The 18,251-nt window shown below is 40.6% G+C and overlaps 1 protein-coding gene across 1 annotated transcript in view; it reads right to left on the reverse strand.

The window, feature by feature from the left end:
- The window catches only part of CDC42BPA (CDC42 binding protein kinase alpha), a 643,466-nt gene that overhangs the window by 168,234 nt on the left and 456,981 nt on the right, over nucleotides 1-18,251 (reverse strand). The window contains exons 14-15 of the mRNA XM_053712628.1: nucleotides 12,755-12,865; nucleotides 3,156-3,403 (exon numbers count right to left, since the gene is read on the reverse strand). Coding sequence (XP_053568603.1) covers nucleotides 3,156-3,403; nucleotides 12,755-12,865 — 359 coding nt within the window. The remainder of the gene's footprint in view (nucleotides 1-3,155; nucleotides 3,404-12,754; nucleotides 12,866-18,251) is intronic.

The following is an 18,251-nucleotide window of genomic DNA, read 5'->3' on the forward strand; positions in this document are numbered from 1 at the left end:
CCTTGCCTATATTATAAATGGCCACCATTATTCTATACTTACTCATTGGTCAAAACCTCACAAACCCATATTTCTGAGGGCGGCAAAATTTGTCACCTCCCCTTGGTTCTAATAGGCTAAACTAGTCTTTCAATACTTCAAAGATACACACGCTATAGTCTTGATAAAGGCCCCTCCAGGCCGAAACACGTAGACAGACCCCCATTCGACATAACAGCCTGACATACGGTGAGCACATTTCCATTTACAAGCTTTGCCCTAGTAGCAGACTTCTGGTTGTATTTCTTGTTTCCTTTGGTCTCCGGATCCAAATTACTCTTGATTCTCTACTACAGATCAGCCTTCAGCATTTGGATTTGTTCAGGACTTTTAGTTCTCTCCATTTGGCATTTTTATATTTTTTATTGTTGCATTTTTTCCCCTAGGTATACAGTGTACAAGATAGAAGCCCCGACCAACAGGAGTTTTGACACTTGTAACTGTGAGCAATCAGCTCCCCAAGCTCCTGTAGGCTGTGACTGACAAGTTGACAGGAGGCCTTAGCATGGCCAGCACTATGGGGGAGCCAGTGCTAGCCACCGGCAGCACAAGCCTGTCAGAATGTGCCAGCACCGCTGCCCTGCAGCAGCAAATAACAGCGCGCTATTGGAAGAAAGTGTACTGGTTCTTTAAAGTCTATGGGGATTTCTGTAGATAAATTATTAGAACAGTTTTTCTAAAGGATTGTGAACACCAAGTGCTGAAGACACATGCACACTACTCAGTATGCTATCAGGGAAAGGATACCAAAAGAACAAGGTATATTCTATAATAAATCTCAACTGGAACCTTTTTTTTATTTGCACGCTCTATCTGAATCATAACAAGTTTAATTTTCACTTGTATGTCCCTTTAAATGAAAGAAAAAGAAGACAAACCACATAATAAAAGTACATTATATAGTTTTTTTGTTTTTTATAGGACTAATTAAACATTTTCTAGCAAATTACATTTTGGATTGAATGATTCTTACAATGCGTTGGGTGCATGAACTACAGTAAAACATACAGACACAACACAGTCATTATTGGCGACAGATCAGTATCAGTAGGATTATATCTGCCCTTGTCTATGACTTTCAACAGGGGCGGAACTACCATTGGTACAGCAGGTGCAGTGGCACCAGGGCCCAAGTGCTGGAGGGGCCCCATAACAGCCAGCTTATACATAGGCGTGTGCAGAATGTGTGAAAATCCTGATTCAGGGGAGACTTTGATTGGTGCAAGTTGCAGATCTGTCTTTCTATTCTCATTATAGAGAGCAGCATGCATATTATTACTATTGCTTTACTACTGAGATACCTTGGGGGAGGGCCCAAACATTTTTTTTGCACCAGGGCCCTCTGTTGAATAGGTCTGCTACTGACTTTCAACACACACACTGCTAGCTCTACAGCCCTCTATGTTTATAACATAGCTGCTCCATAACGTCACATTCTACAGCTCCAAACACTTAGCAACTCATTGTGCAACCAGTCTAATGCTATTTAAATACAAACACACCACACTCACATTCAAGCAAATCACACACGCACAAAGCAAAGGATAAGTTATACAACTGTAATAGCAAACAATTAAAGGGACACTCAAGTCAAATTAAACTTTTACAATTCAGATAGAGCAGCAGTTTTAAGACACTTTCCAATTTACTTCCATTATCAAATTTTGCAGTGTTTATATATTCACGCTTCCTGGGGAACAAGCTCCTACTGAGCATGTGCACAAGCTTACAGGGTATATGTATACTAGTCTGTGATTGGCTGATGTCTGTCACATGATACAGGGAGCTGGAAAATGGGGGGGTAAATTTGTCAGAAAAAAAATCTACTGCTTATTTGAAATTCAGAGCAGATGTTATTGCATTGTCTTTTTACTATGCACTTGTTAATTATACAATTCTACTGCATTGAGTGGTCCTTTAACCCTTTGAGTGCTAGTGATGGCTCTGAGCCATCACAGAGTTTCTCACTCTGATGCTAATGACGGCTCAGAGCCGTCATGAGCACTCTCCCACCTTGAGGGAGATCTGGGGGCTTCCACCCGCTCCTACCTCGGCGATTGTGCCTGTAGAGTGACAAGCATCGCCGGGGCTTCCCGTTTTGTGTGGTGATGTCACGCGTAATAACGTGATGACGTCACCGTGCAACTTTATTTATACTTAACAATGTTAAGTATAGGAGCAGGGGGCATACTGCTTAGAAGCCTGTATCTCAGCCATCTAAGCAGCTACAGACCCACAAGACCCACCATTGGAAAGGTAATCGCCTAACCCTTCAACAGTGTAAGTCTTGGGGGTCTGAATTTTTTTTTTTTAAAAACTTAAAACAATTTTGTTCAAAAAAATTAAAAAAAATTTAAAAAAATTAAAACATTATAGCACCCAGGTGGGAAAGTGCTTAGCACTCAAAGGGTTAATAGCAAACTACCAACAATATAATGAAAGGATGAAGAAATATTACATTCCAAATACACAGTACTATATGAACTTCTTCCCTTTCACTTATTTATATTATTTATATTTCATCAACATTTTGGCCTAATCTTCATTAGTAGCCTGGAGATGCTGAACGTACTCAGCAACATTGTGGTAAAAGGCTAAGAGTTGTACCCACTGGGATGAGGACAAGCCTCAAACAATAATAAATGTAGATACAACGGTATTTGGCTTATGATATTACATCTAGTAACTTTTGTTCTGAATATACAATACAAGAATTATTGTGTGCTGGACTTTTTGATGTTGGCAAGGATTTGTATAGCTCTGATGCATAAGTTGGCTGAACCTTGCAACATCTCAAAGGTGTCAAAACGTCCAGTTTAATATCTATGATATGATGTCAAAATTACATTAAAAGGGCATTCTTAAAGGTAATATTAAACCATTAATGCATGGGATTGAATCCAACACAGTTGCCATACGGTGTTTGGTTCAGTATATTACAGGGGGTTGTGTAGAAATATACCATTTACAATAAAAATCTATTAATAATTTATAATATTTTATACCCCATTGCTTCCCCTTCATTTAGTGATATCCATAATGAGGTAATCACACTTCGCATTTAAGGGGGCACTAAAAGAAAAACTGGACAAACAAAACGAAGGTTATGTACTTGCCTTTCTCTGCGCGTTTTCTCCAGCTTGTCCTTCAGAATCAGGATCTCTTTCTTGAGGGTCAGCTGCTGACTTTCTGCATCTCGTAACTCCTTCTTTAGGTTCTTAATCTCATTTGCATGCAGAGTCTCTCGTTTAGAAATCTCCTCCTCATAGAAGACACTTTTCTTTTCCAGGTCAGCCTTGAATTTGGTGATCTCTTGCTGATGTTCAGAGATGCTGCCCCCAGGAAACCGGCCAACGCTTTTTTGCTAGCAAAATAAAAATACATATTTATTCTAAATACACATCTATATGTTCATGTACACAACAAATTATAAATAAAGTTCTCTACATTTAAAAGATTACAGTAACATTTATAATATTTAAATCTGCCAACACTGAAACAGCTGGTTTACGCGCTTGCTGGTTGAGTAAGAAAACATCAGTTTAAAGTGGACGAAAGCTAAATATGATCACACAAACTCTTGTCATGTGCAATCTATAATCAGAACTTGCAGAATAAACGGTAGTCAGTTTCTAAATGGACTATATAGCTACAGTGTTTTTAGTAAGTTTCCCATATAATATTACTACTTCCTCCTCTTTTTTTAAAAAAGCAACAAAAAGGCTGTATTTTACGTCCCTTACAAATGACTTCTTTAACATGTAAAGCCTAATACCCAAAAGAAGAGGTAATATAAGAAATACAAATTATTCAGCATTGAATATAGTTCTGTCTCTATTACTTGTCACACCTGCTATGTACATTACAGCAACAACAATTATGGAGTAATAAAACAATAACAAATGGTGTTTAATGAAACATATTTCAGATTTAAAGTAAAATAGAGAATCAACAGAGAGAATCTAATATACACATTTTTGCCAAAAAAATAATAAATTTATTGATGGCTCAAGAGGCCTGAAATTTACTTTCAGCTTCTTGCTTGGCGTACAAACTAAAAAATTCCCTTGCAGAAGCTCTTGTCAGTGGAAAGGGTTGAAAGAAACTACGTCAAGCATACTCGACTAATAAAAAACATGTTTTATTATTTCCTGTTATGCAAAAAGAAGACTTAAAACATTAATAGGAAGCTGTAATACCGGCGCTATGAAAATCCCACACAAAAACGTCATTTTTTTTAGTGCGGAATCTTCTTATTAATTGTTCAAATCAGCCAATAGGATATCAGTAGCTCTCATCCTACTGAAATTAGGTTTAATGTGTTGTGGGGGGTTGGCAGATTAGGGGTTAATATGTTATTTAAGTTAATTGCGTTGGTGGTGGATGGCGGTTTAGGGGTTAATAAATTATTTAATGTGTGATTATGGCGGTTTAGGGGTTAATAAATGTATTAGGTAGTTTGCGATATTGGGGTTGGTGGATTTAGGGGTTAATAATTTTATTATGTAGTTTATTTTCTTCCTAATACTTCGTACGGGCAGTTATTTTTTTTTTCTTCTTAATACTTCTTACGGGGGGGTTAGTTTTATTTTTTAATACTTATTGCTTGCGGTTAGGCTTTTATTTTGTTAATACTTATTGCGGGCGGTTAGTTTTTTTTTTTTTTTTTTTTAATGCTCCGTTTCCCTTCGCTGCATCCAGGTGAATTCTTTCGGCTGCTGCGCGCAACCAACATTCTTTTGGCTGCCTCGCGCAGCCAACATTCCTTTGAGGATGCGTGCGCAACTGGCGACGGGCGCGTTACAAATGCGATTATAGTATAGATAATTTTGTTTATTATTTTTTGTAATCGAGTTTTTGAATTTTTTTGTAGCGTTAGTTTTTTTTTAAATTTGTAATTTGGATTTTTTAATTGGTAGTTTTTTTATTTTATTAGAATAGTTATGTTAGGTTAATTTATAGTTTAAATTTAGGATTTTTTTTATTTCACAGGTAAGTTTTTATTTATTTTAAGATAGTTATATTGTAATTTTAATTTAAAGTTAGGAATGTGTTAGGTTTAGGGGTTAATAGTTTAATTTAGTGTTTTGCGATGTGGGGGGGGGGGGCTGGCGGTTTAGGGGTTAATAGGTTTATTTAGTAGTGGTGATATGGGAGGCCAGAGGTTTAGGGGTTAATCATTTTATTTAGTGGTGGCTGGCGATGTTAGGTAGCAGCGGTTTAGGGGTTAATAAATTTTATTAGTGTCGCGATGTCGGGAGCGGCGGATTAGGGGCTAACTTTATTTAGGTCTCGGTGATGTCGGGGCGGCGGATTAGGAGTGTTTCGACTTGGGGTTTATGTTAGGGTGTTAGGTTTAAACGTAACTTTTTTCCCCCTTAGACATCAATAGGGTTGCGTTACGGAGATTTTTCATTCCGTACTTCAGGTTTTTTTCTAACACTCTCTCCCCATTGAGGTCAATGGGGCAAAGCGTGCACGAGCACATCAAATCAGCCCGTGGATTTTGTGCAGTATGGAGCTTAACGCACTATAACGCACAGTACAAGGAGGCTTTTCAGTAACTCGTAATGGCAGCGCTATGGAGAGTGAAATAACGCAACTTTTTTGGCGTTAGTTTTGCACACTGTTTAGCGCAAAACTCGTAATCTAGGCGTCTAGCAGCAACAAATGTCCACAGCACTTATGGATTCTTATAATCATTATTCCAAAACCATAGAAAAAGCGACGTTTCGAGTCATCATGATGAATAAGAGTCTGCTGACTCGAAACGTCGCTTTTTCTATGGTTTTGGAATAAAGATTATAAGAATCCATAAGTGATGTGGACATTTGTTGCTGCTGTATGTGAATTGGGGGAATAGGCAGATTCCCAGTTTTCACGAGCACTTACTCCAGAAGTTGCTGTTTTCAGTGTGTATTGGATGTAATCTAGGCGTCTGTGAGATGATGAAATTTTGAGGTAAAAATGTCTTCCTTTTTTACATAGAGATGTTCAAGTGATATTTTCTTGTCAGCTTTTTAGTTATACTTCATCACTTTCAAGTAATATAGCATATGGTTATCATGTCCCTTTAAGAGTTTCCAGTAAGAGAAATGTCCTTGCTGTGAGGGGGTTTTCTAGCCTCAACATACATTTTATTGCATTCTTTCCTTACTACTGTATTTAAAATCCTTCTTTAAATAGCCTATAATTGAGCATTTTCTTACCCTGTCTGTTACGGCTTATAATTCAAATTAAACGTGCATTCTTTACTCAGAGTCTCAGAGCAATGTGGAAATATTTTGTTTTACTTAACTAAAGCCAGGCACACCGCCAGGACCTGTCAATGCATAGAAAATAATAAGGTCAACCATAAGGGAACAAATGAGCTCACAGCATTTTTAGAACTAGTGTATTTATTTACAGAAAACTAAATATACAACTATATTGGCACATGAAAGATTGAAAATCCCTCTACTGTGAAAGTCAAAATAACAACTTTTGACATTTACTTCTATTATCTATTTTACTTAATTCTCTTTGAACCCTTTGTTAAAAAGCTAATCTGGGAAGGCTCAGGAGCAACAATGCACTAATGGGATCTAGCTGCTGATTGGTGACTGCACATATATGCCACTTGTTATTGGCTCACCTGATGTGTTCGGCTCAGGATCAATAATGCATTTCTGCTCTTTAAACAAAGGATATCAAGAGAATGAAGCAAAGTTGGTAATAGAAGTAAAGTGCAAAGTTGTTTAAAATTGTATGCTTTATTTGAAACATGAAATACATTTCCTTCGTAAGATAGGGAGAATCCACAGCTTCATTCCTTACAGTTGGGAAATACAACAACTGGCCACCAGTAGGAGGCAAAAACACCCTAGCCAAAGGCTTAAATATCCCTCCCACTTCCTCATTACCCCAGTCATTCTTTGCCTTTTGTCACGTTAGGAGGTGCCAGAGAAGTGTCAGAAGATTCACAGAGTCCCGAAAAAGGGTATCTGTCCTTTGAGATAGGCCTGGAGTTTTAAGAAGTCATGTCAACCTCTAAGTGAGAGTATTGATGAAAGTTAAGAGTCTGGAGATGCAGGGAAAGTTTTTCTGCGAAACCATCCAGAGTACTGCTAACAGCTCCTAATAAATCAGTGTTAATGAGTTTCACTGCCTACTTTCTTTCCCTCAAGTCCATGTCAGGAGTGCTGCTATAAGACTGTCACACAAGAGAGGCTGTGTTCTGTTCCACAGCATGGATCCTGGAGGTAAGATAGTTTACATGTGGCTCCTTTATTCCTTGATAGGATCCAGGGTTAATATCCTCTGAAGGGGTTTATTGAACAGTTGGGGTTAATTAATCAGTGTATTAATTATTTACATGCTGCTTTGTGTGATTTTTTCCTGGGCTGATAGACTGTGTGTTTTTGGCTGGAACATATTTTCTAACAGACCAGAGACATTGCAAGCTAACTTCGGCATGTCTTGCCCTCCGGACCTCCTTAAGTCCCTCTGTGGCTCAGTGTATGGAGGTGATTGATCTCATGGTGTCCTGCATGGACATCATTCCTTTTGCCAGGTTCCGTCTCAGACCTTTACAACTGTGCATGCTGAGGCAGTGGAACGGCGATCATTCAGATCTGTCTCAACAGATTGTATTAGACAGCCGGTCGAGAGATTCGCTCTCTTGGTGGCTCTGTCCAGATCATTTGTCCCGAGGGACATGCTTCTTAAGACCATCCAGGGAGATTGTGACTATGGACGCAAGCCTATCCGGATGGGGAGCTGTTTGGGGTGCCAGGAAGGCACAGGGGTTGTGGACTCAGGAGGAGTCCTCCCTCCCGATCAATATTTTGGAACTACGGGCAATCTTCAAGGCCTTGAAGGCTTGGCCACTTCTGGGTTACATCAACCATCAGGGGGGAACGAGAAGTTCCTTGGCGATGAAGGAAGTATCTCAGATTCTGTAGTGGGCGGAGGCCCACAGCTGTTCGCTGTCAGCAATCCACATTCCGGGTGTGGACAACTGGGAGGCGGATTTTCTCAGCAGGCTATCCTTCCAGGAAAATGGTGTCTCCATCCCGAGGTGTTTGCAGATAGATCTCATGGCATCCTGTCTCAATACCAAGCTATCCAGATATGGGTTGAGGTCAAGAGATCCACAAGCAGATCTAATAGATGCACTAGCAGTGCCCTGGAGGTTCAAACTCATATATATTTTTCCTTCATTACCTCTTCTTCCTCGAGTGGTGGCCTGCATCAAGCAGGAGCGGGTATCAGTAATCTTGATTGCTCCATCATTGCCGCGAAGGACGTGGTTTGCGGATCTAGTAGGGATGTACTCATCTCTTCCGTGGAAGTTACCTTGTCACAGAGACCTGCTGATACAAGGTCCATTTGTTCACCAAAAGCTAGATTCTCTGAGGCTGACTGCATGGAGATTGAACGCTTAGTCTTAGCCAAGAGAAGTTTCTCTGAGAGTGTCATTGATACTCTTATTCAAGCTAGTAAACCAGTTACTCTGCATATCTACCACAAGGTATGGAGGACCTACTTATTCTGGTGTGAAGAGCGTGTTTTTTCCTGGCACAGAATCTTCTCTTCTCTCTCTAGGATGGGCTGGAGAAGGGCCTTTCTGCTAGTTTCCTGAGGGGACAGATTTTGGCCCTGTCGGTTTTATTGCACAAGAGACCGGCTGAGCTTCCAGACGTGCAGTCCTTTGTTAAGGCTGCGATTAGGATCAAACCTGTGTTTAGATCTGGGGCTCCTCCTTGGAGCCTAAATCTTGTTCTTTGTGTTTTGCAGCAGGTTCCATTTGAGTCTCTGCATTCTGTTGACATTAAATTGTTATCTTAGAAGGTTCTATTTTTATTGGCCATTGCCTCTGCACGCAGAGTTTCTGAGATCTCTGCTTTGCAATGTGAGCCCCCTTATCTGATTTTTCATGCAGATAAGGCAGTTTTACACACTAAATTAGGTTTTCTTCCTAAGGTTGTGTCAGATCGCAACATCAATCAGGAGATTGTGGTTCCTTCCTTGTGTCCTAATCCTTCTTCATCGAAGAATCGCGTACTTCACAATTTGGATGTGGTTTGCACCATGAAGTTCTATATTCAGGCTACTAAAGAGTTTAGACAATCTTCCTCTTTGTTTGTTGTCTATTCGGGGTAGCATAAGGGGCAGAGGGCTACTTTGACTTCCCTATCTTTTTGGTTAAGGAGTGTCATCTGCTTAGCTTACGAGACAGTGGGACATCGTCCTCCTGAGAGGATTATGGCTCATTCCATTAGAGCAGTGGCTTCCTCTTGGGCTTTTAAGAACAAGGCCTCCATGGATAAGAATTGTAAGGCGGCTTTCCTGGTCCTCCTTACATACTTTTTCAAAATTTTACAAGTTTGATGTTTTTATTTCGGGTGAAGCAGCTTTCGTGAAAAAAGTTTTGCAGGCTGTGGTACCCTCAGAATAGGGTCCGCATCTTCCTTTTTGTTCCCTCCTGTTATTCATTCAGTGTCCTCTGGAGCTTGGGTATAGTTTCCCCAACAGTAAGGAATAAAGCCGTGGACTCTCCCTATCTTAGGAAGGAAAACATAATTTAAGCTTACCAGATAAATTCCTTTCCTTCCAGATAGGGAGAGTCCACGGCCCCCCATCCGTTTTTTTCTTGTCCATGGGTTGTCCCCTATTATTTATTTTATTCTTCTGGCACCATTTATACCCTTATGTTTCTCCTACTTTCACTTGTTCCCTTGGCAGAATGACTGGGGTAATGAGGAAGTGGGAGGGATAGTTAAAGGGACATGAAACCCAAAAAATTTCTTTCATGATTCAGATAGAGAATCCAATTTTAAACAACTTTCTAATTTACTTCTATTATCTAATCTGTTTCATTCTCTTGATATCATTTGTTGAAGGAGCAGCTATGCACTACTGGTTTCTAACTGAATATATGGGCGAGCCAATCACAATCAATATATATATGCAGCCACCAATCAACAGCTAGGACCTAGGTTCTCTGTTGCTCCTGAGCTTGTCTAGATAAACCTTTCAGCAAAGAATAACAAGAGAAGGAAGCAAATGAAATAATAGAAGTAAATTGTAAAGTTGTTTAAAATTGTATTCTCTATCTGAATCTTGAAATAATTTTTTGGGGTTTCATGTCCCTTTAAGCCTTTGGCTGGGGTGTCTTTGCCTCCTCCTGGTGGCCAGGTGTTGTATTTCCTAACAGTAAGGAATGAAGCCGTGGACTCTCCCTATCCGGAAGGAAAGGAATTTATCTCGTAAGCATAAATTATGTTTATTGGGGTTTCATGTCTCTTTAAGGAAACAAGACTTTAAGAGGCCTATTTATTAAAGGTCTGTCGGACCTGATCCGACAGAACTCGCTGAATGCAGAGAGCAATACGCTCTCCGTATTCAGCATTGCACCAGCAGCTCTTGTGAGCTGCTGGTGCAACGCCGCCCCCTGCAGATTCACGCAGGGGGGTGTCAATCAACTCGATTGTACTAGATCGGGTTGAATTGTGAGCAGGCGGACAGGGTTACGGAGCAGCGGTCTTTAGACCGCTGCTTTATAACTGCTGTTTCTGGCGAGTCTGCAGGCTCGCCAGAAACACAGGCCCTCAAGCTCCATTCGGAGCTTGATAAATGGGCCTCTAAGTTTGTAGATATCTTCCCTAGAAAATACTAAAACGCTACTATCCACAGAAACTTTTCTGGTGAGGACGCAAAAAATAAAACAGTTTGGTGACGTAATAGGAGAGATTTGCTTGTTGTGCCTGCCCTTTAAAAAGGTGGTTCATTTTAGTAAAAAACAGGTCTTCAATTATCAAGCTGTATGGGGCTTATGTGTGTATAGTATATTTGGCATATCAGTCAGTGCTACGCATATGTATAGCATCTTGTGTTTTTGTATGGTTTTTATGTATTTATAGTTAATAGTATATTTGGTACATCAGTCAGTGCTACGCATATGTATAGCATCTTGTGTTTTTGTATGGTTTTTATGTATTTATAGTGTATAGTATATTTGGTACATCAGTCTGTGCTACGCATATGTATGGCATCTTGTGTTTTTGTATGGTTTTTATGTATTTATAGTTAATAGTATATTTGGTACATCAGTCAGTGCTACGCATATGTATAGCATCTTGTGTTTTTGTATGGTTTTTATGTATTTATAGTGTATAGTATATTTGGCATATCAGTCAGTGCTACGCATATGTATAGCATCTTGCGTTTTTGTATGGTTTTTATGTATTTATAGTTAATAGTATATTTGGTACATCAGTCAGTGCTACGCATATGTATAGCATCTTGTGTTTTTGTATGGTTTTTATGTATTTATAGTGTATAGTATATTTGGTACATCAGTCTGTGCTACGCATATGTATGGCTTCTTGTGTTTTTGTATGGTTTTTATGTATTTATAGTGTACAGTATATTTGGTACATCAGTCTGTGCTACGCATATGTATGGCATCTTGTGTTTTTGTATGGTTTTTATGTATTTATAGTGTACAGTATATTTGGTACATCAGTCTGTGCTACGCATATGTATGGCATCTTGTGTTTTTGTATGGGGCGTAAGTATGTATAGTGTATAGTATATTTGGTATATCAGTCTGTGCTACACATATGTATGGCATCTTGTGCTTTTGTATGGTGCTTAGGTATGTATAGTGTACAGTATACTTGGCTTATCAGTCTGTGCTACACATATGTATGGCATCTTGTGCTTTTGTATGGTGCTTAGGTATGTATAGTGTACAGTATACTTGGCTTATCAGTCTGTGCTACACATATGTATGGCATCTTGTGCTTTTGTATGGTGCTTAGGTATGTATAGTGTACAGTATACTTGGCTTATCAGTCTGTGCTACACATATGTATGGCATCTTGTGCTTTTGTATGGTGCTAAGGTATGTATAGTGTACAGTATACTTGGCTTATCAGTCTGTGCTACACATATGTATGGCATCTTGTGCTTTTGTATGGTGCCTAGGTATGTATAGTGTACAGTATACTTGGCTTATCAGTCTGTGCTACACATATGTATGGCATCTTGTGCTTTTGTATGGTGCTTAGGTATGTATAGTGTACAGTATACTTGGCTTATCAGTCTGTGCTACACATATGTATGGCATCTTGTGCTTTTGTATGGTGCTTATGTATGTATAGGGTACAGTATATTTGGCTTATCAGTCTGTGCTACACATATGTATGGCATCTTGTGCTTTTGTATGGTGCTTAGGTATGTATAGTGTACAGTATACTTGGCTTATCAGTCTGTGCTACACATATGTATGGCATCTTGTGCTTTTGTATGGTGCTTAGGTATGTATAGTGTACAGTATACTTGGCTTATCAGTCTGTGCTACACATATGTATGGCATCTTGTGCTTTTGTATGGTGCTTAGGTATGTATAGTGTACAGTATACTTGGCTTATCAGTCTGTGCTACACATATGTATGGCATCTTGTGCTTTTGTATGGTGCTTATGTATGTATAGTGTACAGTATACTTGGCTTATCAGTCTGTGCTACACATATGTATGGCATATTGTGCTTTTGTATGGTGCTTATGTATGTATAGGGTACAGTATATTTGGCATATCAATCAGTGCTACATATATGTATATGTATAGTATCAGGGATTATGTATGAAATGCATTGATAGTAATCATCAGGACCTGAATAACCTCTCTGCGACTGCTTGATGTGAAGGTCACCTAACCAGTACTTACTTTTAGCCCCTCCAATTCGCTCTCCAGTTGTTTGGCATATTGCTCGCTTCTCTCACGTAGTTTTCTGTCCTTAGATGCTTCTGCTGTTGCAGCTTCGGCCTGAGATTCAAGCTAAAACAATAAATAAACAAACCATGTATTTGCTAGTAATTGGGATATAAAACACCAAAATAACAAACACAAAAACTCAAAACCACTACACAAGGTAAGAACTCAGTGTTCCAGGATGGCTTGGGGTACAGTGTTTGAACAGCCAATGAAAGGCTGCAGCTTGTGAGGTTTCTGTGCGGACTTTCAAATTAAGGTAAATAGAAATAAACTTTGACTGAGATCAGATTTAAAGGGACACTCAAGTCAAAATAAACTTTTATGATTCAGATAAAGCAGCAGTTTTGGGACACTTTACAATTTACTTCCATTATCAAATATTGCACATTCTTTTTATATTCACGCTTTCTGTGGAACACAATCCTACTGAACATGTGTACAAGCTCACAGGGTATACGTATACTAGTCTGTGATTCAGAGTAAGCATTATTGCATTGTCTTTTTATTATGTACGTGTTAATGATGTCATTCTACTGCATTGAGTGGTCCTTTAAGTAAGATGCCTGGTACAGCTGGGTTTAAGCACACAAAGTATTTGCATAAAACTGTGTATACAAATGTTCTAATTACAAAGGCAGAAGTTTATTTCTACAAATGTTACTCTTAGACTAGCCAGCTGTGTGTGTGTGAATCTTGAAACAAATACTTTTGCAGGTTATACTGATTATTTAATACTTAAAAGGACAGTCTACACCTTATTCATCTTAAAGTCTATACCTAAGATTAAGCTGCAAATAGCCTCCTGCACCCTTTGTATATCATCCAGCAGGAACAGTAAAAAGTTATTTTAAAAACATAATTTATGCTTACCTGATAAATTTATTTCTCTTGTAGTGTATCCAGTCCACGGATCATCCATTACTTATGGGATATTAACTCCTCCCCAACAGGAAGTGCAAGAGGATTCACCCAGCAGAGCTGCTATATAGCTCCTCCCCTAACTGCCATTACCAGTCATTCGACCGAAAACATGCAGAGAAAGGAAAACCATAGGGTACAGTGGTGACTGTAGTTTAATGGAAAAATTACCTGCCTTAAAGTGACAGGGCGGGCCGTGGACTGGATACACTACAAGAGAAATAAATTGATCAGGTAAGCATAAATTATGTTTTATCTTGTTAAGTGTATCCAGTCCACGGATCATCCATTACTTATGGGATACCAATACCAAAGCTAAAGTACACGGATGACGGGAGGGACAGGCAGGCTCTTTATACGGAAGGAACCACTGCCTGAAGAACCTTTCTCCCAAAAACAGCCTCCGAAGAAGCAAAAGTGTCAAATTTGTAAAATTTGGAAAAAGTATGAAGAGAAGACCAAGTTGCAGCCTTGCAAATCTGTTCAACAGAAGCCTCATTCTTAAAGGCCCAAGTGGAAGCCACAGCTCTAGTAGAATGTGCTGTAATTCTTTCAGGAGGCTGCTGTCCAGCAGTCTCATAGGCTAACCGTATTATGCTACGAAGCCAAAAGGAGAGAGAGGTAGCCGAAGCTTTTTGACCTCTCCTCTGACCAGAATAAACGACAAACAGGGAAGACGTTTGTCGAAAATCCTTAGTTGCCTGTAGATAAAATTTCAGGGCACGGACTACATCTAGATTGTGTAGCAGACGTTCCTTTTTCGAAGAAGGATTAGGACACAAAGATGGAACCACAATCTCTTGATTGATATTCCTGTTAGTGACCACCTTAGGTAGGAACCCAGGTTTAGTACGCAGAATTACCTTGTCTGAATGAAAAATCAGATAAGGAGAATCACAATGTAAGGCAGATAACTCAGAGACTCTTCGAGCCGAGGAAATCGCCATTAAAAACAGAACTTTCCAAGATAACAACTTGATATCAATGGAATGAAGGGGTTCAAACGGAACCCCCTGTAAAACATTAAGAACTAAGTTCAAACTCCATGGTGGAGCAACAGTTTTAAACACAGGCTTGATCCTAGCTAAAGCCTGACAAAAAGCTTGAACGTCCGGAACTTCTGACAGACGTTTGTGTAAAAGAATGGACAGAGCTGAAATCTGTCCCTTTAAGGAACTAGCGGATAAACCCTTTTCTAAACCTTCTTGTAGAAAAGACAATATCCTCGGAATCCTAACCTTACTCCATGAGTAACTCTTGGATTCGCACCAATATAAGTATTTGCGCCATATCTTATGGTAAATCTTTCTGGTAACAGGCTTCCTAGCCTGTATTAAGGTATCAATAACTGACTCAGAAAAACCACGTTTTGATAAAATCAAGCGTTCAATTTCCAAGCAGTCAGCTTCAGAGAAATTAGATTTTGATGTTTGAAGGGACCCTGGATCAGAAGGTCCTGTTTCAGAGGTAGCGACCAAGGTGGACAGGATGACATGTCCACTAGATCTGCATACCAAGTCCTGCGTGGCCATGCAGGCGCTATTAGAATCACTGATGCTCTCTCCTGTTTGATTCTGGCAATCAATCGAGGAAGCATCGGGAAGGGTGGAAACACATAAGCCATCCCGAAGGTCCAAGGTGCTGTCAAAGCATCTATCAGAACCGCTCCCGGATCCCTGGATCTGGACCCGTAACGAGGAAGCTTGGCGTTCTGTCGAGACGCCATGAGATCTATCTCTGGTTTGCCCCAACGTCGAAGTATTTGGGCAAAGACCTCCGGATGAAGTTCCCACTCCCCCGGATGAAAAGTCTGACGACTTAAGAAATCCGCCTCCCAGTTCTCCACTCCCGGGATGTGGATTGCTGACAGGTGGCAAGAGTGAGACTCTGCCCAGCGAATTATCTTTGATACTTCCATCATTGCTAGGGAGCTTCTTGTCCCTCCCTGATGGTTGATGTAAGCTACAGTCGTGATGTTGTCCGACTGAAACCTGATGAACCCCCGAGTTGTTAACTGGGGCCAAGCCAGAAGGGCATTGAGAACTGCTCTCAATTCCAGAATGTTTATTGGTAGGAGACTCTCCTCCTGATTCCATTGTCCCTGAGCCTTCAGAGAATTCCAGACAGCGCCCCAACCTAGTAGGCTGGCGTCTGTTGTTACAATTGTCCAGTCCGGCCTGCTGAATGGCATCCCCCTGGACAGATGTGGCCGAGAAAGCCACCATAGAAGAGAATTTCTAGTCTTTTGATCCAGATTCAGAGTAGGGGACAAGTCTGAGTAATCCCCATTCCACTGACTTAGCATGCACAATTGCAGCGGTCTGAGATGTAGACGTGCAAAGGGTACTATGTCCATTGCTGCTACCATTAAGCCGATCACCTCCATGCATTGAGCTACTGACGGGTGTTGAATGGAATGAAGGACACGGCATGCATTTTGAAGCTTTGTTAACCTGTCTTCTGTCAGGTAAATCTTCATTTCTAAAGAATCTATAAGAGTCCCCAAGAAGGGAACTCTTGTGAGTGGAAAGAGAGAACTCTTCTTTTCGTTCACCTTCCATCCATGCGACCTTAGAAATGCCAGTACTAACTCTGTATGAGACTTGGCAGTTTGAAAGCTTGAAGCTTGTATCAGAATGTCGTCTAGGTACGGAGCTACCGCAATTCCTCGCGGTCTTAGTACCGCCAGAAGAGCACCCAGAACCTTTGTGAAGATTCTCGGAGCCGTAGCCAATCCGAATGGAAGAGCTACAAACTGGTAATGCCTGTCTAGAAAGGCAAACCTTAGATACCGGTAATGATCTTTGTAAATCGGTATGTGAAGGTAAGCATCCTTTAAATCCACTGTGGTCATGTACTGACCCTTTTGGATCATGGGTAAAATTGTCCGAATAGTTTCCATTTTGAACGATGGAACTCTTAGGAATTTGTTTAGGATCTTTAAATCCAAGATTGGCCTGAAAGTTCCCTCTTTTTTGGGAACCACAAACAGATTTGAGTAAAACCCTTGTCCTTGTTCCGACCGCGGAACCGGATGGATCACTCCCATTAATAAAAGATCTTGTACGCAGCGTAGAAACGCCTCTTTCTTTATTTGGTTTGTTGACAACCTTGACAGATGAAATCTCCCTCTTGGGGGAGAGAATTTGAAGTCTAGAAGGTATCCCTGAGATATGATCTCTAACGCCCAGGGATCCTGGACATCTCTTGCCCAAGCCTGGGCGAAGAGAGAAAGTCTGCCCCCCACTAGATCCGTTCCCGGATCGGGGGCCCTCGATTCATGCTGTCTTAGGGGCAGCAGCAGGTTTCCTGGCCTGCTTGCCCTTGTTCCAGGACTGGTTAGGTCTCCAGCCTTGTCTGTAGCGAGCAACAGCTCCTTCCTGTTTTGGTGCAGAGGAAGTTGATGCTGCTCCTGCTTTGAAATTACGAAAGGAACGAAAATTAGACTGTCTAGCCTTAGGTTTGGCTCTGTCTTGAGGCAGGGCATGGCCTTTACCTCCTGTAATGTCAGCGATAATTTCTTTCAACCCGGGCCCGAATAAGGTCTGCCCTTTGAAAGGTATATTAAGCAATTTAGATTTAGAAGTAACGTCAGCTGACCAGGATTTTACCCACAGTGCTCTGCGTGCCTGAATGGCGAATCCGGAATTCTTAGCCGTAAGTTTAGTTAAATGTACTACGGCATCTGAAATAAATGAGTTAGCTAACTTAAGGGCTTTAAGCTTGTGTGTAATCTCATCTAATGGAGCTGATTCAAGTGTCTCTTCCAGAGACTCAAACCAAAATGCTGCTGCAGCCGTGACAGGCGCAATGCATGCAAGAGGTTGCAATATAAAACCTTGTTGAACAAACATTTTCTTAAGGTAACCCTCTAACTTTTTATCCATTGGATCTGAAAAGGCACAGCTATCCTCCACCGGGATAGTGGTACGCTTAGCTAAAGTAGAAACTGCTCCCTCCACCTTAGGGACCGTTTGCCATAAGTCCCGTGTGGTGGCGTCTATTGGAAACATCTTTCTAAATATCGGAGGGGGTGAGAACGGCACACCAGGTCTATCCCACTCCTTAGTAACAATTTCAGTAAGTCTCTTAGGTATAGGAAAAACGTCAGTACTCGCCGGTACCGCAAAATATTTATCCAACCTACACATTTTCTCTGGTATTGCAACTGTGTTACAATCATTCAGAGCCGCTAACACCTCCCCTAGTAATACACGGAGGTTTTCCAGCTTAAATTTAAAATTTGAAATATCTGAATCCAGTTTGTTTGGATCAGAACCGTCACCCGCAGAATGAAGCTCTCCGTCCTCATGTTCTGCAAATTGTGACGCAGTGTCTGACATGGCCCTAATATTATCAGCGCACTCTGTTCTCACCCCAGAGTGATCACGCTTACCTCTTAGTTCTGGTAATTTAGCCAAAACTTCAGTCATAACAGTAGCCATATCCTGTAATGTGATTTGTAATGGCCGCCCAGATGTACTCGGCGCTACAATATCACGCACCTCCCGAGCGGGAGATGCAGGTACTG

Source organism: Bombina bombina, chromosome 4, assembly GCF_027579735.1.
Source record: "Bombina bombina isolate aBomBom1 chromosome 4, aBomBom1.pri, whole genome shotgun sequence".
NCBI classification, from domain to species: Eukaryota; Metazoa; Chordata; class Amphibia; order Anura; family Bombinatoridae; genus Bombina; species Bombina bombina.